Source organism: Mirounga leonina, unplaced genomic scaffold, assembly GCF_011800145.1.
Source record: "Mirounga leonina isolate KUSES-001 unplaced genomic scaffold, KU_Mleo_1.0 Mir_154, whole genome shotgun sequence".
Lineage (NCBI taxonomy): Eukaryota > Metazoa > Chordata > Mammalia > Carnivora > Phocidae > Mirounga > Mirounga leonina.
This window is the reverse complement of record NW_023270389.1, coordinates 26,298,331-26,319,136: the sequence shown is the minus strand read 5'-3', so window position 1 is coordinate 26,319,136 and position 20,806 is coordinate 26,298,331. Positions and strand designations below refer to the sequence as shown.

General features: G+C 51.0%; 1 protein-coding gene across 5 annotated transcripts in view; it reads left to right on the top strand.

Moving 5' to 3' along the window:
• The window catches only part of ATP2B4 (ATPase plasma membrane Ca2+ transporting 4), a 90,264-nt gene that overhangs the window by 22,642 nt on the left and 46,816 nt on the right, over window positions 1–20,806 (top strand). For all 5 annotated transcript variants that reach the window (XM_035010268.1, XM_035010265.1, XM_035010264.1 and 2 more), the window contains exon 2: window positions 19,936–20,605. In XM_035010268.1, the coding sequence (XP_034866159.1) occupies window positions 20,407–20,605 (199 nt within the window). In that variant the 5' untranslated portion in view covers window positions 19,936–20,406. The remainder of the gene's footprint in view (window positions 1–19,935; window positions 20,606–20,806) is intronic.

Here is a 20,806-nt window from a genome sequence, read left to right as displayed (position 1 = left end):
CCTGCATCAGGCTCCCTGCTCGGCGGGAAGCCTGCTTCTCCCTCTCCCACTCCCCCTGCTTGTGTTCCCTCTCTCACTGTGTCTCTCTCTGTCAAATAAATAAAATCTTAAAAAAAAAAAAAAAGGTTTAAGGTTGTGATCTAGAAAAAATAATAACTATTACCATTTATTGAGAAGCTACCATGGAGTCATTTTGATTCATTAACATTCATAATTTCATGTGATATGTGTAAGAGTGCCAGTCAAAAAGAAAGCATACAAATCATAGCTTCTATTATCATTGCATCTTTGTGTTCAAAACAAGGTCTGGAACTCAGTAGAAACTCATTAAGGAATGAATGAAATGGAAGTGAGTATTAATTCCATCTAAAGATGAGCAAACTGAGGTCCTGAGAAACAGCACGTTAAAAGGAAAAATGTTGACATGAATATGAAATTCACCTTCCCTACTTAGGAATTTTGTGGTATTGAGCATAAAAATATCGCTTTGTCTTTTTTTTTTTAAGATTTATTTTATTTTGGAGTGAGAGAGAAAGAGTGAGCGTGCATGCTCTCCCACACAGGGGTGGGGGGGCAAAGGGAGAGAATCGCAAGCAGACTCCCTGCTGAGCATGGAACTCGATGTGGGGCTCCATGCAAGGTTCAATCTCAGGACTCAGATCATAATCTGAGCTGAAATCAAGAGTCGGTCGCTTAACCTGACTGAGCCACTCAGTCTTCTCCTCAGTCTTCTTATCTGTAAAAATAAGTCATAGAGTACTTGATGCCAAATAATGCTCATTAAATGCTAAATGCTCACTAAATGGTAGATTTGGAATTCGACCATAGCTACTTTCCCTTCTACCATGTAGTAGATTTTTCCTCTCTTCTCTAAGGCAGAAGCATCATGTAATAGCTGAGAATATGAGCTTTGGAATCAGGCAGACCCAGGTTCATGGCTCAGCTTGACCACTAGTTAACTGGAGGACTCTGGGCCTCAGTTTCTTCAACTGTTGAGAGGAGATAATAGAAGCTATCACAAAAGAGTTGTAAGACTCGGAGAATGCGTACCAATCACTGGGGTGCTGGAAATCACAAATTAGGTCCCAATTTAATATAATGGAGAGTAGGAGCTAGTGAGTAGGCTCATAGGGAGCAGCAAGAGGAGAATGGTTTCTAACACTGGACAAGAGATTAGTCTAAATGACTAAGTCCCTTCCAACCATAAGGTTCCTTATACAGAAGTCAAGGAAATACTGCACTATTTTCACACTCACCTTCAGACTGGTGGGCAGGCCCCTAGTGGCTCCACACCCAACAGGTGAAATGGGCTGATGGATAACATTCCGTAATAACCACAATAATTATTTGAGTGCTTACTCTGGGGCAGCACTGTGTGCCTTTATGTGGATTAATTATCTCAAAATCTTGCAAAACATGTTAAATGAGGTTACTATTATTATCCCCAGTTTATCACTGCCAAAAGAATGAACAGAGACATTAACTAACTTTCTCAAGGCCAAACAGGTAATGACAGTGGATGTGGGCTCACTGAGCTTGTGCTCTTGATCACTGCACTATACCGTAAGAGAAAAAGAGAAAATGAGCCCTCGTATCCGGAAAGCCCCTTCAAGGCAATATTGTGGAAGAAGTGTAGCCTTTGCCAAACTCTGGTTTGGATTCTAGCTCTGCATTACTGTGTGGCCCTAGGCAAAGTACTTAGCCAGTTTCTTCTCTGGAAAACGGGGGCAGTATTATCCACTTCCCAGATTTGTGGGGAGGGTCAAATGAGATAATGTCCAAGGTCCTCAAAAAGACTGGAGACTCTGTATTTCCACTGTGAGTCAGAAAGGCCTTAGCTCTACCTGCTCCATGCAGATGCCTCTGTGCCCTGAGCCAGTGATGGGGTGACTTTGGAAGAGTGAGTAGCTGAAAGCCAACTTTTTCCCTTCTGCTTGAAAAGAGAACTGGTCCATTGCCCTCAATGCCCTTCCACCACCATCCCTGCTGCCCACCCCCCCAACCACACACACACCGAGCTTGGTGTTTAGAGAGCCCAGTCTGTTTCCCCTCCCCTTGGCCTCGCCACTCAGCCTTGCCAGGTCACCTGTTGTGTTGTTTGATGGTGTGCCAGGCCCTCCGTGGGCTCCCGGCCCTGGACGTGTCAGAGGCCGCCTTCTGGAATAACTGACCTCTGAGCCACTGGGCCTCCACCTCCATTACCAAGATGGGGCTGAGCTCCTGGCGGCAGCTGCAACCGGGCTCCTCAGTCTTGAACTTCGTTCTGCTCTTCCTTTCTGCCTCTTCTCACCTGTCCGCACCAGCACTGTTCCATTTGCTTTCCTATCTTCTTTTTTTAATTTTATTATGGCAAAATAAGAAAACATAAAATTTAACCTTTAACCATTTTTAGTTGTACAATTCAGTGGCATTAATTACATTCACATTGTTGTGCAACCATCACCACTATCCATTCCCAGACCTTTGTCATCCCCCCAAGTAGGAACTGTACCCATTAAACAGTAGTGCCCTGGGGTGCCTGGGTGGCTCAGTTGGTTAAGTATCTGACTTGATTTAGGCTCAGGTCATGACCTCAGGGTCATGAGATCAGGCTGCGTGCTGGGTATGGAGCCTGCTTAATATTCTCTCCCTCTCCCCCTCCCACCCACACTCTCTCTCTCTTTCTCTCTCTAAAAAAAGCACCCCACCTTCTTCCCCCAGCCCCTGGCAACCTCTACTCTACTTCCGCCTCTGAATTTGGGCCTAGAGTAGGTGCTTCATCTAAATGGAATCCTATAATATTTGTCCTTTTGGGTCTGGCTTCTTCCTTTTTTTCTTTTTTTCAAGATTTTATTTATTTATTTGAGAGGGAGAAGCAGACTACCCACTGAGCAGGGAGCCCAATACAGGCCTCAGTCCCAGGACCCTGCGATCATGACCTGAGCCGAAGGCAGATACTCAACCAACTGAGCCACCCAGGTGCCCTGGCTTCTTTTACTGAATATAATATCCTCAAGGTTCATCCATGTTGTAGCAAATGTCAGAATTTCCTTCCTTCTTAAGGCTGAATAATAGTTCATTGTCTGGATAGACCACATTTTGTGTATCTATCCCTCTGTCCTGAATCAAACCTCCTCGGGTATATCATAAGTTTGCTGTCATATGGAGAGAACCGTCTCTTTCCTGGAGGCAGGAAACTGAGGAGGTGGGGGTGGGGGGGCTGCAGCCCAGTGTGCTGTTTGTAAACTCTGCTCTGGAGCCTCTTCTGGGGTTTCGCCCTTCCAGACGTCTCTCTTCTCAACAGATAATGTGAGTGACATCACCTGAACCTGGATTGCTAGTTGGAAAGGAGAGCAGGGATTATCTGAAGCTACAACCTGGGGACAGAGGCTGCTGTTTCCCTCGGGGTACTCTGTTCTCAGTACTGCAGGCAAAGGGTCTGGAGACTCCAGAGCAGCTTTGGTTTTCTGTGCTTATTGTTGAGGGCTTTGTTTTGTGTATTACTTCCCCTCATCAATGTGTCGTCTCTGGCGTCCTGCTTGGCTTGATGCCCTTCTGGATTTCTGTATGCACCGTGCTAGAACTCTGGCTTCTTAGTACAGGACTGTCCTCTCTTCCTTATGAAGACTTCTAGGTCTGGGAGTTCCCTTCAGCCAAGGGCCCCTTCCTTCCTTTCCCTGACTCTTCCCCGCCCTTTTCGGTTCTTTTTCTGTTTGTCCCCCTTTGACACCCCTCCGGCGCACCAGCAGTTGTCTGTCTCTCTGGACCACAGTCTGTACCCTCAAGGTGTCCACAGGCTAAGAGGATGACACACACTGACATCACACATACCCTCCGCATGTCTCACGGATACCTCTGGGAGGAAGTAGAAGAACCCGTATTTATCCTCTGAGCTCATCAGGACAGGAATCCCCCAGCTCCAGTGTCCTGGGTGGGACCTCACATTACCTGACTGGGGAATAGAGGCTGCTCTCTTGCTCTCTTATTCCTATTTCTCCCCTTGTCATAAAGGGCCGTGTGGCATGTGGTGTGTCTTAGCTTCTTCCCGGCTCTTCCTGTGGTTGCATGGCCTTTGCGGAGTCATGTCACCTTTAAGACCATGTGTTACAAAATTGGGAGAAAGAGTAATATCATCAGTCCTGTCTACCTTAAAAGGCCCGTCCCCAAAGAGCACACATCAGAGTGCTTTGAAATGGCAAGGCATCACCCGGATGGGAGTTCTTACCACAAGCTTCTTTGACTCTCAGGAGCTTTTCTGCCTTTCTGCTCAGTCTTGCTGACACCACTTCACAAGGAACCTCAGGCAGACCATTCCCCAGATGGAGCTGCAAAAGTTCGAAGTTCTGGAGAAGTCTGGGGGTGGGGAGTATCAATGACTTCCTGGTACATAGAGCCCAAGACCCAGACCCAGGACTGGGAAGCATGGTTCAATAGCCTCTCAATGCAAGGTCTCAGTACAAGGGCCGTGGGCCTTTGTACACAAAAGAAGTGACAGTCCTCTCAGCTTTCGTCTGAGGTAGGCTATTCTTGTTATCCTTGGTTTTCAGCTGAGGATTCTAAGGCCCAGGAAGAATGGATTTGGAGGAGGGGGCACAGAGGGAAAGGCAAGCCCTGAGCTGCTTGGGAAGAGCTGGTATGGGAGAGCCCACGAGCTGAGAGGCGCAGGAGTCTGGCCAACGATGGGCAGCTCTGGCCCGCAGGCAGAGCTCCAGGAGGGACTGGGGCCATGATGCCAGCTGCTGTGGCACCTCAGCCCTTCCGAGGCCATCCCCTGGTCAAACCGGATTCACTTCCAGTTTTCTTCCTTAGCTATTTCTTAGGGGCTGGCGATCCAAGGCCATGCTCCAGGTTGACGGCTAAGTCAGCAGCTACATGCAGCTAAGTCTTGCAGCTACTGACCTAAGGCACCTCTATTAAGATGTTCGAAAGATGCCCCCTTCAGATGACTACAGCCCATGGGCACACGACCTGTCCCATGAAGCTTAGGCTGTTTCACTCCCAACCACCTCCTTCCCTGGTTCCCGTGTTCAGGACACACTTTGCACAGCTGGAAAGCCCTGAGAAAGCTCCCCTTTGCTCATGGTGTGGGCCTGAGCCCATCAGGAGAGTCCAGGCTGTGAGCAAACTCTCCCCAGCAGCGGCTGGATGGCTGCGAGCCGGCCTGCAGGGCAGAGTCTGGGGGTGTTGGACACACACAGGGGAACAGGTAAAGGAGAGATCTGCACCCTTCGTTTGACACCCGATCACAGATTTCTTTGCCTCATCGACCTCTGCCTATAATCTGCTTTTCCATGTAGATTGAATAGTCTTTTTGTCCCAATGCCCAACACCGTGTTGGACTCATCAGGGCTTCGCTGTAAAATGAGGGGGTTTGTATTATATTTTCCTTAAAGTTCCCTTGATGACTGTGATTCTGGAATTCTACGAGATGTCTGATACAGTGGGTAGGAAAAGCAGAGGGTCTGTTCCCGAAAAGGCCAAGAACTTACTGGCTAGTGCAATTGCCAGGGATGAGATTGGGATTAGGTCTGGCCTGCCTCCGAGTGTGTGGTCAGTCAACCCACGGCCCGTTCTGCTTGAAGAAGGTAGCAGAGCATCCGTGGTACTTCACCTACAGGGCTGCTTCATCCCTGCTTCCAGGTGTGGCAGAGTCCCAAGCAGCTCTGTCTCCTTCCTGTCTCCCCAGTGTGAGCCAAGCAGGCACCAGCTCTGGAGGGGGCATCCAAGGGGGTCCTCCTACAATGCAGATTGCTGCCCCTGAGTCTGAAAGGGAATTCTTTGGCCAGGTGGCCCTGTTGCCCAGACAGCTCCTGCTAGGAGGACATGGTAGCATTTTTGCACCTGACAGGGTTCTGTCCCACCTGACTCCTTTGGAAAGAGAGTGAAAGAGTCCTGACCAGGGGGCTTGGGAAGGTGGGGCATTAGGGTGGGCTTCAGTTCTGGGGATCAGCATCTCTCCACATCACTTCTGGGGATGGTCATCTCCCTGCCCTCCTTGCAAGCAAAACTCAGAGTCTTTGGAGGTCCTTGCCTTTCCCAAAGCAGCTCAACTTCTGCTCTGTGCTCCCTGCCTCCTAGGTTAGGTTGGCTGGACATTTTAGAGAGAGAGATTGCTCGTCTTCCTATTTACTTCCTAGGTTTATCTCAGCCCCTGAGAAGTAGCTTATCATCCTATTAATGGGGCCTTCCACCCCGGCCTCCCCAGGAAGAATGGGAGTTGTCAGGACTGTCCATTTTCTTTTCCCTGGAACCTTCTGTAACTTCCTCAGCATTTTACCACATCCCCATCTTGTCTTGGCTCTTGAAACTATTCCCAGAGGAAGAAAAGGCAGTTCACCCTCCTATCCCTCTTTAGAGCCAAACCTCTGTTTGTTCTCTTGGAAACCATGGCAACCTGGCCTAAGAGACCATTTCTACCATCTTGGAAGTTAATGTCCCAAAGCCTCGCACTCACAGCTGTGAGCCCTCTGGCTTCTTTTTCCAAAGGGGGACAAGAGCCTCTGATCTTTCAGATCTGCTAAGAGGAGAAAGTTTCAAACAAACCAACCCCTAGACGATCTTTTCACAAGCAGGTCAGCAATGGGAGCGATGTATACTGTAGGGTCTGAAGTATGAATACAGGCAACATTAGCTGGGAACCCTGAAGAGTATTCTGGAGTGTGGTCTACACTTCTTTTTCTTCTGCTCTTTTCTTCTCCGCCCCTCCCCACACTTACTCGGTTACTCAGAAGACTGGTGTTGGGGGACTGTTATCTGTTAGCTTCCACCAACTGTTTTTTTCTTTTTCCTCTCCTCAACATGTTTGTCCTTCTAGCTCTGGTGCTACCTTTTAAAGCCCAAATCGGGAATCCAGGGAGCCACAATGATTAACTGCAGGAGCCCAGTAAGAGAATTCCACAGCCTTAGACGGCAAAGTTTCCAGGCCTCACTGCCCTGGGACTTCCCCCCACAGAGGAGTCCTCTTTCTTGCTCTGCCTCAAGGAGGAGGGGGGCAGGGAGAGCAGCTGTTCGTCCTCAGCTTCTCCTTGGACTTGGCTGCTTGCAGAGGGAGAGTTCAGTGGCTGAGACCCTAAAGGGAAAGCACTGACCCCTCCCCGCAACCGAAAAGGATTGTTCTCCAGTGATGGAGAGCTTACTGATTTGGAACAGATGGCCAGAGTGTGTGAGCCTGGAGACGTTGGGGGGGGGGGGGGGGGGGGGGGGGGGGGGGGGGGGGGGGGATGAATGCTCTTGCAAACTTTTGCAGAAGCGAGTGTTAGGCAGATACCGTAAGATGCCTGCAGAGGTCTGGCTCTGCTGGGTCGCGGTCCCTCTGAATCCTGGAATCCTCACACCGCGGTGGGGCAGAAGGCAGCCCTGTCACCAGGGAGCTGGATCCAGCCTCCATATGTCTATTCCCCACCCATGTGTTATAGGCTCCAAGTGAAAATGAAGTGGGAGAGTGGAGCTATCTTGCAGCTTGTGGTGGGGTAGGACCGGCTTACTGTGTTCAGTTCTTGACTTTTCCACCTCTGTGGATGCTTTGAAAAGAGCCAGAGTCAGATTGTAGTCCCAGGTGCCTTTCAGTCTGTCTAGGCTCCCAGCCCCTTCGTCCATCAGGCCACTTCTTTATTTATGCCAGATTGAGAACTTGGTCGTGCACACCTGATTTTCGTTTTTAATCCACGCAATAGTCTCATATCCTTTCTCTTCCCCCATCTCGTTAGGGCTCCTCAATTCTGGGGCTTTGGTGTTAGCCATTTATTTGCCTGTACTTCAAGCACAGATCGATGCACACATTTGGCTTAGCCAGGCAAGCTCCAGAAGGATGATGGAGGATGCAGGTAGACTCACAGAGTTCATCCTGTGTGCTCTTGGTCCATCATCCATGACCCTAGGGGCATGGATTGGTGCTGTGTTGGTGCTCACTGTGATAGCTCCATCATGCTCACCTGCTTCTCAGCATGCCCATACCCCTTCCACTCCTTGCGCCAATGTGCACTGGACAGGGTTGATCGGTTCCAGAAACATAAGGAGAATGGAATTCCATACAATCGGGCTGTTGCTGAAGATGTGGGAAAGAGAATGAGAGATTTTGCAATTGAGGTAGATGGGGTAGGGGGAGCAGGGTGGGGGAGATAGGGAGGGAGAGAAGGAAGGAGGGAGACTGGTAGACTGGGAGAGAGGGAGAGATGGGGAAAATGATACACATACATATAAAAAAAAGAAAGTGAGAAGCTTGGAACTGAGGTATAGGGAGAAAAATGAGGAGATTGAAAGACTTTGGTGCTAGGTATTTTTCCTATGATTTCTGACAGCACAATGCTTCAGAAATAATCCAGAAAGAATCCTTTTTTGCCACTTCCTACAGGCGTCCCCCCTACCACCATCACCATAGTTCTCCCAGGCTTTTCCTTGGAGGTACTGCAGTGGTGTTTAAAATGCTGCGTGTGGGAGTTGAGAATTGAATGGGTGTTGGGAGAACTTCAATTCTTTATGTTTACCTTTGCCTCTCCCTAGAGAGTGGGTGATTTCTGCAATGATGGCTGGTCTGCCTCTACCTGTACCCAGAGAGCCCTGGGACTGTGTCCTGGAGAACAAGAGAGAGGCGCCAATCCAGCCAGTCTACCAGGACCCCAAGAGGGAGGAGGGGAAGATGGGGCAAGTGGTGAGGGAGTGGTTCTTGGGACTTACAGGTAACCGATGCCCTCTGGAGATTGGGTCCTCTTCCAGGACTTCCATGCTTCTTCTTCCCTTGGAAATGGAAGCCCACTGGATCAGAGAAGCATGGTTCGTCCATTAAGTCCATGTGAGGTCGGGTGCTGGCTCAGGGCCTGGGATGGAGAGGTGGACGACCTTTCTGCTCACTTGGAAGAAGAAGACACACTCTCCACTTTCTCTCCTCTTCCATCAACAATGACCAGCTGAGGCTGAGTCACCTCTTTACCTGCCCTCTGTGTCTTTCAACAATGGGCTCTGTGTCCATCACCATGGATCTGGGCTTTTTTTGAATAGATATTCTTTCTAGCCCCATGATTTTTGGAAGCTTCCTCTACCTTGGGGGTTCTGAGATGTGTCTGCTTCTCTTTGTCTTCTTATCTATCCCTAAGTAATGGCCACTCAACTTGAGTTAATACCCTGAGCCTTAGGAATAGAAACACTGGTGTCTGGACACCAGCCTTTCCATCAGCCTCCTCTCAACTGTCCGGGACGGTGCCCCATACCAGACCCTTTCCTCACCTCCTCCCTCCTGCCTTCTTACCCTAGAGGAACAATGGGACGTTGATGACAGTTGGTTTGACAGGCTTAGAAACCATGCCTGCTCTGCTCTTTTGACCCCAAGGTGCTGCCAAGACTGATTTCTGTCCCAAGTTCTGATTTTCTCAGCAAGACTTCGTCAGCTAACCAGGGCTGTCAGTTAGGGCATTGACCTCTCCTGGGACAGCCAAGGGTGCTTCTGCCTTCTCCTGCCCTCTCTCCTCCTCGTGGGGTTGTTTTCCTCAATATCCTTTCAGAGTTACGGTGGCATCTGGAAACATTCAGTTATAATCAGAGGTGGAAGGAATTGGAACAGTTCATGGGATTTGCTCTTTTTAATACTGCCCTAACTTTATTTTATCTGATTAACATGCCCGTCAGCAGTAGGGTTTTTGGGTTTTTTTTTCTCCTCCTAAGGATATACCAAATCCAAAAGGAGCTGGGATAAGGTGGAGAAAGAGGGATGATAAAATCCTGTAGCATCTTTTGTATTCCCACCAGCTGTTTCTGGAAGGGGACGCTCTCTTACTGAGATGTTATTTAGTGGTTGTCAGCCTGTAGCATGTTTGTCAAAGTTGGTGCACATTTTTGGCTTGGGTGTGTGTGTGTGTGTGTGTGTGTATGTGTGTGTGTGATTACCACAAGGGCTAGTTCCTTCCACTCTCTTGCCCTTCTTGAGCTGCCTCTGACCCACAGCCCATTTCTTTTTTGTTACTTTATTTCGGGTTGGATGAGTGGAGAAGGCAGAAGGCCACAGTGCCCCCGGCCAGTGGCTAATTTCTGATCACTCCCTGCCTCCTCTGCCCAAAACCTTTCCCATGTGCCTGGTGCCTCGAAGACAAGTGTGTCCCAGGAGGAATCAACCTCCCTTCTGATTATCCTTCGGTATCTGAGCCTTGAGTGCCAACTCCTTGGTAACAGCTAGGGGTCCTTGCCACCCTAAAACCTTCCATCTTGTGCAGGATAACCCTTCACCCCAGAGCTCCCTGGAGGGTGAGAACTGGATGAAAGCTCTCTGTGTAAGTGGAGAAACACGTGTCCCTGCAGAGGCATTTCTAGAGGTCCAGTCCCAGCAGACCTCCAGCCAGGGGGATGCTTTGGGGCTCTCTCTCCATGACTCCTGGTGGAATCGTCTTCACCCTGGTGAAATTGGCAGCAATGGGGGCTGATGGCGGGGGGCACGAGGGGGGTGGGAGGAATGCTGCTGGCTGGAGCCTGCCTTTGACAGGAAGACAGAAGACAGAGTGGCTTTGTCTCCTTTTAATATTCGAAGTGGTGCAGAGGTGAGAGGATGCGGAGTTCCTCTCTCCTTGAGGAGCTGAGGCACAGGCCTGTATGAGCAAGAAGACACACATTCCTGGCTTGAGAGGAACGTACCATATTCTTCACTTCAGCTTTCCCTTTCCTGGACCGGGTCCTAAGCTCTGTTTTCCAGCTATACTCTTTCTGTTCCTGAGAAAGTTGTGGTGGCTCTTTTTTTTTTAAAGCTGTATGAGGCGGTTGGGAAAGGAAAGCTTTAAAAGTAAAATAATAAAAAACAGACCGCTGTGCCGTTACAAGCACATAAATAGCTTCACTGTAGCCGGGCTGCACGCTCACTTTGCCATAGCAACCTGGAGCGGGTGTTTATAGCATCCTGACACCCCGACAGGAAAACAGCTGCTTCTCCCCCAGCCCCAAGGCCCTGCCGCCTGGGCCTCAGAGCAGTGCGCAGGTGACCCCCCAGGGGCTGCTGGGGGTGGCGGGGAGGGCAGCCTGGGGTCCAGATGGGCCAGCGGTGGGAACACAGAGGGGAGGGGGAGCCCAAAGCGAGTGGTGGGCATCTTGGGTTTCCACGTTTCCATCCCTGCGTGCGGCCCCGTCGGTCCCCCATCTCCTGCTGTGGGCTGGAGGAAACAGGGGCGCAGAGGGTGCTTGGTTCCTCCTGAACCTAGGAGAGGCCTGGGTGTTCTCTGAAGCTCACCAGGTAGCTTGTTTCAACTTTCCGAATAAATCTTGGCTCCTGTTGCAAGTCCCAGGAGGTCCTCTCGAGTCCCGATTTCTGGCGGACTCACAGGAGAGGGGCTTTCCTAGGGAACATCGTGGGTCTCTCTGGGAAAGAGGCTGCTCTGAGGTGCATGGAAGCAGAGACGGGCACCCTGGGAGAAGGAAAAGCAGGAGGAGGTTTGTGACCAGACCCTCCCATGCCTCGGTGATCAGTCGAGGTCTGAGAACACTGTCCGAACTGGGCCCCTCTTCAGGGCCTGCAAAGGGCATTCCCCTGGTGTGGTGGGAGGTGCTTCCGATGTTGTTTGCAGAGACGCTTGGTCACCTCTGTGGTGTCCTCAAGGTGTGGGCCCCAGACCGGCCGTGGCAGCACCCTTGTAGGGAACGTGTTAGAAATGCATATTCCCAGGCCTGGCCTCACACCCCCGAATCCGAGAGCCTGGTGGCAGCAGCAGGGCCCAGCCATAGGTCGTACTCCCCTCCTGGGGACCTTTTTTTTTTTTTTTTTTAAGATTTTATTTATTTGACAGAGAGAGAGAGCAAGCACAAGCAGGGGGAGCAGCAGAGAGAGAGGGAAAAGCAAGGGGGAAGCAGACTCCTTACTGAGCAGGGAGCCTGACGCGGAACTCAATCCCAGGACCCCGGGATCATGACCTCAGCCGAAGGCAGACACTTAATGGACTGAGCCCCCCAGGTGCCCCTCCTCCCAGGGATCCTGATGCTCACTTGAACTCGAGAACCACTGCTCTAAGGCAGGCTGCAAGTGTAAGGGAGAATGACGGGTCGGCTTTCTAAAGCCCAGGGGGGCCGTGGTGGCTGCTGGCTGTGCAGTTTGTGAACAAGGAAGGGCGAAGCTGGGCCAATGGGGTGCCACGTTATCCGGGGCACTCCCACCCCCCTGTCCTCATGCCCGCCATCTTCTCTGTGTGGAGTCCTTGCTCGTCTGCCTGGGACTAGCAGGAAATGGGTGGACCGAGGGAGGGCTGGGGGAAGGGGGGATTCTCTGTGCTCTGTACAGGGGAGACTGTCATGGAGTGGAGGGTGGTGATGGGACTGCCGTGCCGGCCCGATGTCGTGTGTGGAACCCTGACTACCGTCTGGGTCACACAGCCACAGTACTTGGCTTCCTCTGCTGCTGAGCTCTCGCCGCTCGCAGCACCCTCTCTTGGCGGATGAGCTGTGGCCTTCTCTGGCCCAGGCCAGGGGCTTCCCCCGCCCCTCTGAGGGCTCCACTGGCGCCTGAGGCCCAGGAGCTATGAGATCCTGTTCCAGGAGCCAAGGGAGATTGACTCTCCTCTCCCTCTCCACCAGCCTGGCATGACTCTGCTGAAATTTATTTCTAAAAATAACACAAGATCCAATCCAGCTGCTAAAAAGCCCCTTTGTTCCCTTGGAACCGAAATGTGGAAAAACCACAGAAAGCAGTCCCAAGAAAGGCAATATATGTTGTCCAATACAGTATACATGCTGGACAGTTGCATGTTACCACCCAAGGTCTGTGTCCTGTCCCAGTTCTGAGGAGCTGCTCCCTACTTGGTTGTGAGAAGCAGATACCCTTGCAAACCCATATCCTGAGCATTTCCCATGAGCAGGTGGGAGGGACCGGGGGAGGCTGCCAGCACCCCTTTCGTTAAACAGCAGACCTGCATGGCCCTGCCACTCCCACCTGAAATTAGCTCTTGTCCTCCTTAATCAGCTGAAGGAAATGGTCAGTGTTATGGTTCCATCCTCCACGTTTTTTTAAGCTCTGGCTTGCTGTGAATACTCCCCCACACCCGTAGGGTCACAGGAGGCCAGGGAGGTGACCCAAGCCAGTATGACTCAGATTATGTGGAAGAGGGTACATTCCCCATGGCTCTGAGCCTGAGGGACTGCCCTTTTTCATCTTGATATATTGATGCTATTTTAGGATAAAGCCAGAGGGGGGACACTGCCCTGTCAGGCACATTCTGCTTTAGTGTCCCAACGCATGCCGAGAAGCTTCCTGTCTTCATCTCGAAGGTTCCCCGGGGATCTCTGACGTGAGCTGAATCTCAGCAAGCCAGATGATTAGGGACAGGCTACCAACCTTGGGTCAATTCTTGATATCACTGTGTAGAGAAAGTTTATGCTCTCAATGGGCCCTCCCTTCCCCTGCCCCCTGAAGGCATCAGGCCTGAGCCGATAAGTTTGGTCATCATTGCCATAATGTATTTTAGACAGTACAGCTCCTCTAGGACTGCAGGTTTTCAGGATCATGGTATGTTTTGTTTTTATTTGTTTGGATCTCAGGTGCAGAGTAGGGGACTGACCATACCATTGGTTCATGGCCCATTTTATCACTGGGCCACGCGAGGCCCTTTGCGCGCTCACTGTTACCTCACATCCCACATCTACCCCCTTCACCGCCCATGAGCAGCATTCTAATGGGCTCATACATATCTTTGTGTTTAAATACATCCCTTAAAATGTATGGCATCACTTTAGATCATGTGTTTTTAATTTGTGTAGAAGCTATTAAAGCGCTCTGCCCCACCCCAACGCTGTTTCTAAGATCACTGGTATCGTTGTGTGTACATCTGATCTGTGTTTCTAACTCTTGCCTAATAACCGCTGTTATCTAGTGCACATATTCTGCCCGCCCATCCCTGGACAGGGAATCTCAGGTTGCTGTCACCGCCGGTAACGTCCCAGTGAACATCCTTATGCATGCCCCCTGCTGAACTTGCATGGTCATTTCTTTGAGAGATGCACCCAGGAGTAGAGCATGGGGCCAGGGTGTGCGTAGATGTAGTTTTGACTTAGAGGTACCAGGTGACTCTGGAGAAGGAAGAATTCTGGATCCCTGAGGCTCAGGGGTGGAGGGTGACACCTTTTCTCCAGAAAGATAGCTTTGATTCTCGCACTACATTTCTGCTGTGGAATTGAAGGCTTGCTCAGCGTGGCAGATGGGGAGGAGATGGGTCAGCGAGACAGCCCCATGGGTATTGCCCCCCAACCAGGAAGTGAGGTTCTCTCTTCAGGAAGGAAGGAACCTCCAGAACCCAGGTCCTAGGAGCTGGCTGAGAATTAGCATTGGGTTCCGGGACCTCCGAAGACTGAAGGAAGGTGTGTGCTCAGGTCTGCTTCTGCAAGCCAGGGGGCATCAGAGGGGCAACATGGCAGGGCGGGCCTGGGGAGGGAAGGAAGAGCCTGGAACTGTGATGGGGATGGGCTGCCAGACCTGAGGGCAAGAACTGGCCAGAGCGGGCTAGGATCTGAATCATGGAAATGAGGGGCCTGTAATGAGGAGGGGCAGAGAAGCCTCTGCGTGGGGTTTAGACCTGCAGAGAGAAGGGCCAGCCAGGGATGCTTCACGCCAGGCAGACCGCCATGTTCAAGTGCTTGCCATATTTCTTGACAGGGCATGGCCCTCTCAGAAGCCTGGGAGTGCCTGAAAGGAGAAGCAAAGCTTTGGAAACGGTAGGTGATGGCCCAGGAAATGCCCCTGCTGGAGACAGGAGAGAGAGAAGCTAAAGCAGGATCTCTCTGTCTCAAATGGTGTTTCCAGGTGTTTCCCTGCCCTGTTTCAGAGCCTTTAGGGCTGGCTCTTGGGCAAGGGACAGAAAGGTTTATGTGGACCTCCTCATCAGGCTTTAGGAGGTAAAGCTGTAGGTTTTTTCCCTTTGTGTCACAGGATTGTCCTTGCCCTTGAGGCAAGGTGGCTTGGATTCAGACTGGGGCACAAATCCTGGCTCTCTGAAGCTCTGTTTCCCTGCCATAAAATGGCAATGCCCTCCCTATGGGGCTGTTGGTGAGGATTCAGTGAAACAATATACGTAATGATGGTAAGAGCTACTGCGTGTGGACCGACCACTCCGTATCAGCCACTATGCAACGCACTATATGTCACATAACGCGTGCGCCCGCGCCTACGACTTCTCATTCCCACACAAAGTGCCGACTCTGGTACCTGGCTCACTGTATGCGCTAATATTATTTCCCTCCCTTCCGACCCCCCACCCCATCCCCTCCCTGTCCCTGCAAATAGGGAGGAAAACAGAGCCTCACTTGGGAAAGGGAGCTTCCAGTCTCCCATCCAAGTACTAACCAAGCCCGACCCTGCTTAGCTTCTGAGATCAGAGAAGATCGGGCGCGTTCAGGGTGGTATGGCCGTAGACAAAAGGGAGCCTCCGGTCAGAGAGAAGGGAACAGGTTATGGCAGGGGGGCCGCTGGAGCAGGTCTCATATTTCAGTTTGGTGCCATCTAAGGTGGGACTGGCCTTGCCCCCCTCCTTCGAAATCTTGCCTCCTTCACCCATCACGTCCCCAATGGCAGTGATGCTCACACTCCAAGCAAAGCATCTCCGAACGCTACCAACACGCTCCTGAGCAGAGGCGCTGGTAAAGAGGACAAGCCAGGGCAGGGCACCAGAGTCTGCTCTACCGAGCAGCCCGCCCTTGCAGCCTGGAGGCCAGAGTTGAGTGCAGCCCTTATTATTCCAGGCAGGTCGAGCTGCGGTGATGAGCCAGCCTGATTCCCTAGCCCCTGGCCCCTCCTCTTTCCTTTCTCCTGTTTCCATTCATACTTCATTTCCCATGCACCGTGCCAGATTCAATAGGAGCCTTTGGCAGGGGAGATTCAGGGGGTGGCTTCCTTCCAGATCCTCAAAAGACCCTACTCGATCCCCTACACGGGAGCTACCCTTTCTCCTTGTAGTCTGGGGATGGATCTCTTCCTTAGTGCTGGGAAGGTTTCCAGGAGAAAGGGATTCCTTGGACAAAATTGGAGGAAACAGAGTGTCTGACTATTGTTTATGGTTTGATGGCTTAGGGCATGAGGTTCTTGTCTCTGGCAGCTCCCTGTTTTGGAACTTGCTAGCAAACCTCGCTGCAGCCTGAGTTATCAGGAAGTGTGGGGTGGTTTGCTTCTCAGGTGTGTATGGGAGTGGGGGAGGGTCTGTTTCAGCCCCTGTAATGTAATATAGTTGATTCTGAGCGAGAAAGAACAGGAGGAAGAGTCAGCATTTCCTCTAAGTAGAAATAGGTATTTTCTGTACTCCAGAGACACTGCATTTTAAAGGACCTCTTAGATGTTTGTCAGAAAATGAGGAGGTCCAGACTCGAGGGAAGGAGTAAAGTGTCACAAAAAGAGCGCCAGACAGCCAAGGACGCTGACTTGCCAAAGACTAAATCGCTTCTTCTCTCGTTAGACCTCGGTGTCTTCATCTGGGGGGGGGGGGGTCCCCAGCTGTCCTCCCTAGAACTGATATATGACAGTGCTTTCACACGTCATTACAAATTGTAGAACAGATGTCACAGGACTTTAGGAAGAAAAACATTGAAATGATTCAGCGATCATGTAAAGTAATACGATTTCTTGCCCCTGAAGGAAGCGATGGGAGGGTTTGCTCTTCCATCCTATCGTCCTTTAAGCTGGCACAATGCTAGAAACTGGGAGTGAGAACATACCTTACCCAGAATGCCCCGAGCTGAATGACTAATTCTGACCTGACAAGAGGTGGTACCTCCCAGGCGTCTGAGCGTTGCGTCTGAAGCTAAGGCTGAGGCTGAGGCGGTGTGAGCACTTACAGATTATTCTTTGCCAGTTGCCTAATAAGGATAGGGGCTAGGCAGGCTTGGCAATTGCAGAGAGCTCACATTCTAAGAGCTCAGAGAGAAGTATGGGTGCCTGCGACGCCTCCGAATTTCAGAAGAACTTTCATAGAGATCCCACCTTAACCTGGGCCCCCAGCTGACACAGCCCACTTTAGACTCTGTACCAGCCGCTTAGTGCTTACCCTCCTCTGTATGTGTCTCTAGAACAAACCTGAAGCAGACACACTTCATTCATTTCCACACGTCCCCTATGTTCTAATCTTAAGTGTCCTTTTCTCTTTGATTGCCCAAGTGACTGAAAAATTTCTCCTCTTTGATATCTTGAGGAGAGGTTCAAAGTAAGGAATTCTGACTCAGACTGTCCCTTCTTCTTTTCTAGAAATCTGAGTTTGCCTAGCCTAGTGGTATTGCCAATGGTTATAACCTAGCTAATGGTTATTGCTAATGAAGGTGCCTTGGAATTTTCCATTCTTTTCGAGGGTTGGGAGTTCCCTCCAGCAAGGAAAGATGGAGGGACACATGGAGCTTATTGGCCTTCTGCTTAAAGGGCTAGTTACCAAAAGTTCATTAAGATCAAAGTAAGCCTTCTCCCATCACTTGAGAGCAGACATGCTGGACACTGGGCATCTTTCATCTAAGACTTCCAAGCACTATTTCTATCTCTCATTCCTGTCCTTCATCACTTTCTGAGGATGGTGTGAAGAGGTAGGGCTGATTTTTTTCCCCCCAGGTAAAGGCAGGAGGAACTAAGCCCTAAGAAGGACAAGTGACTTGCCCAAAGGGTACCTGGGAAGATGGTAAATCTGGTTCTGAATCTGCTACCAATTATTCAACAACAACAACAAATTAGCTGGATGCCCACTGTATGCGGGCTCTCTTCAGGCACCGGGGATAAAGCAGTGAACGAGACAAGTGCAGACCTTTGCCCTCAAGGAACATAGAAAAAAAATAAAGAGAAAAAAAGTAAAATCTGATTTCCAGTTTAGCACTCCATCAGCACGGCTCTCAACATCCTCTTGAAAGGTTAAGGAGTTCTACTTACGGGTCAAGATGGGCTTCTTACTGCTACAGCCCTTCCCACTGCTTCCAGGCTTAGGCGGGAAGCTGAACTGGAGGGACGGTCTGGGGTACCCCACCGATCCCCGTGCCAGTCGGGATGAAGGGAGTTTGATGTACTGCTTCAGGTTCCTTCCCGACCTCTACTCCCCAGGCTCCTGGACGACATCAAAAAAGAAAGGCAGTATATTTGAAAAGCAATAGCAACAACAGAACAAAACCCTGCTTGCTTAACCCTCTGTAGGTCAGAGTCACTCTAAAAATCTCTGGTAAAAGAAGGCAGGGGTTGCACTAGTGGGGAGGCGGGAGCGTAACCTCCTCCATCCCCTGGGACCTACCGGAAAGAGGATGGATGGGAATCAGCAGGAACTTTGGCCACATGTGCTTTTTGGAAAAGTACCTGGTAAAAGAGTCAAGCCTTTATCTGATGGTTCTTGTGCTTCTTTGTTCACCTTCTAGAAGGGAGGCTGTCATCTATGTGTTAGAGAGGGGCTGTCCAGAGCTCCTTGCCACCCCCTGGTAACTGAACTCAAGTCAATGGGGACTGTTTAACCAGGGCTGGGCCCCCAGGTTCTGGTGCTACATTCAGAAAGAGCCCCTTAGGGATGCCTGGGTGGCTCAGTTGGTTAAGCGTCTGCCTTCAGCTCAGGTCATGATCCCAGGGTCCTGGGATCGAGTCCCGCATCGGGCTCCTTGTTTGGTGGGGAGCCTGTCTCTTCCTCTTCCTGCTTCTCCCTCTGCCTGCCATTCCCCTGCTTGCACTCTCGCTCTCTCTGACAAATAAATGGATAAAATCTTTAAAAAAAAAAGAAGAAGAAGAAAAGAAAATGCCCCTTCACATTTTTTGAGCCCCTTCACAATTAAATGATCTGGGGGCGCCTGGGTGACTCAGTCGTTTAGGCGTCTGACTCTTGATTTTGGCTCGTGTCATGGTCTCAGGGTCATGGGATCAAGCTCTGTATCAGGCTCCACGCTGAGTGCAGGGTCTGCTTAAGATTCTCTCTCCTTCTGCCCCTCCCCCCCCAATAAATATACAAACAAATAAGTGGCTGATGTGTGGCAGTGGGTCCCACACGACAGGCAGGAGCTGCACTCTAAAGCTAAACAGGACAAGGATGAGCCTTTCCACCTTCAGCCCTTTATATCCTCACCTGCACATAGCTCTGCCCCTCCCCCAGTCAGGGGGAGCACCTGTCTCTCTGAGGAGAGAAATGCTGATCTGAGACCCTCTGGTGCTCACTCCCACACGGGCTAACGCTGCTCTCCCACTGACCTTGCCGTGGCCCTGGGCTCTATCTGAATTGATTGCTGTCTTATCCCTGCCAGCCCAGTAACTTTAACACTCATATTTAACTTTAAACTCTCTTCCTTCTCCTCAAAGGTCCTTCTGTCCCCTTTATGTAAAAAGGCTCCAACCTGTATGGCCGGCTGCCAGAGCATTTTACTCTCCCCTTTTGGAGAGAGGGAAAGCTTTTTGGAGGGGTGGGCTTAGCTCCAAGACCTGAACCTAGTACCTGACCTGCTGACAGCAGCTGCGGGCTGCAGGATTTCCGTCCGGCTGGAGGCTGAATATTCTGAGGGGCCCCCGAGGACGCGGGCATCGCCTACCAGGTTGGCCTCCTGGCATGTAACTGTATGTGTTGGGTGCAGGATGTGCGGGTGACAGCCTGGCAGACCACCCTCCAGATCACTCTGGTCTGGACTCCTCTTCTGACCTCTTCTCCCCAGTTAGAGGCAAGGTCAGACGAAAGGATTTCGTGGTGGGGCCCTCAAATGAATAGACAAGGAGAGCATGAGAGCCGTTAGTTTCTGAAGCTGCCGGATCCGTGTCACTTGGCTTGAGAGCGGTGTGTTGGCAGGACGGGGGTGTATCTGAAATTACTTCTCTACATGGAAGTTTGCAGGCTGCTGGGGCCTCCTAGGGAGGAACGGGCCCCTCCTGAGTCCATCCGCTCAGCCCAGGCCTCAGCGATCGGTTTGGCTCAGGCATCAACTGTCACCTAAACCCTTGTGCTAGAATGAGTCCCTCTTGCCCTCGCAGATGCCAGATCCTCACGGCCGCTCTAATTGTTTTTGTCTGTCTTTGAATCTTTATTCCAGAGATCCAGTTGTCAGCGGTATCCAGGGAGCCCTCCTCTTCCTCCTCCTTCTCCTGCCGCCTCTCTACCATCGCAGTTGCTGGTTGTTGCTAAGGTGGCCTCCATGGTAACATGCACATCCTGTTTACACCTCTATCTGGGCAAGTTGGTCTAAGCTAGGAACCTACCTACCCTGGACAAGCACTTCCATCACTACCTGGGGACAGCAATCGGCGCGACACGTGGTCTGGCTTCCACTCAGTTCCCCCATCCTCTTCCTCCTCTCGCCGCCAAGCTTCACACAAAAAAGGATCTGGGCTAGAGGCTGCTCCTCCAAAGCCTATTGCACAGGATCTAGTCCATCTATTTCCTAACTGGGCTCCCAGAGAAGCAAGAAGTAAGAAGAAGTGAGGCAGAAAGGCAGGCGTCCCTCATCAGTTAAAGGGAAACTCCGCATTTTCTCTGGTCGAGGGGCTTGGTAACAGCAGACAAAATGACGAACCCAACAGAACATGCCTTGCCGGCCACGGCCAACTCGATGGTCGAGAGCCATGAAGGGGACTTTGGCTGCACAGTAATGGACCTGAGGAAGCTCATGGAGCTGCGTTCCTCTGATGGAATCGACCAGATCAATGTCCACTATGGAGGTGTAATGAATCTCTGCAGTAGACTGAAAACCGACCCTGTGGAAGGTAAAGGCCGGACCAGGGGCGGGGAACCAGAGCAAGGTGGCTAGTGTTCAAAACTGTTGCTCCCCTAGCTCCTGGAGAACGCAGTGGGAGACCTCCCTGGTATATCTGTGTCTTTTGAGAAAAATGTGGTCTCTGAAGCACCGAAAGGGGGTGAGGCCATGGAGAGCCATTTCATTCCTGGAGATGGTGTTCTCCGAAGAT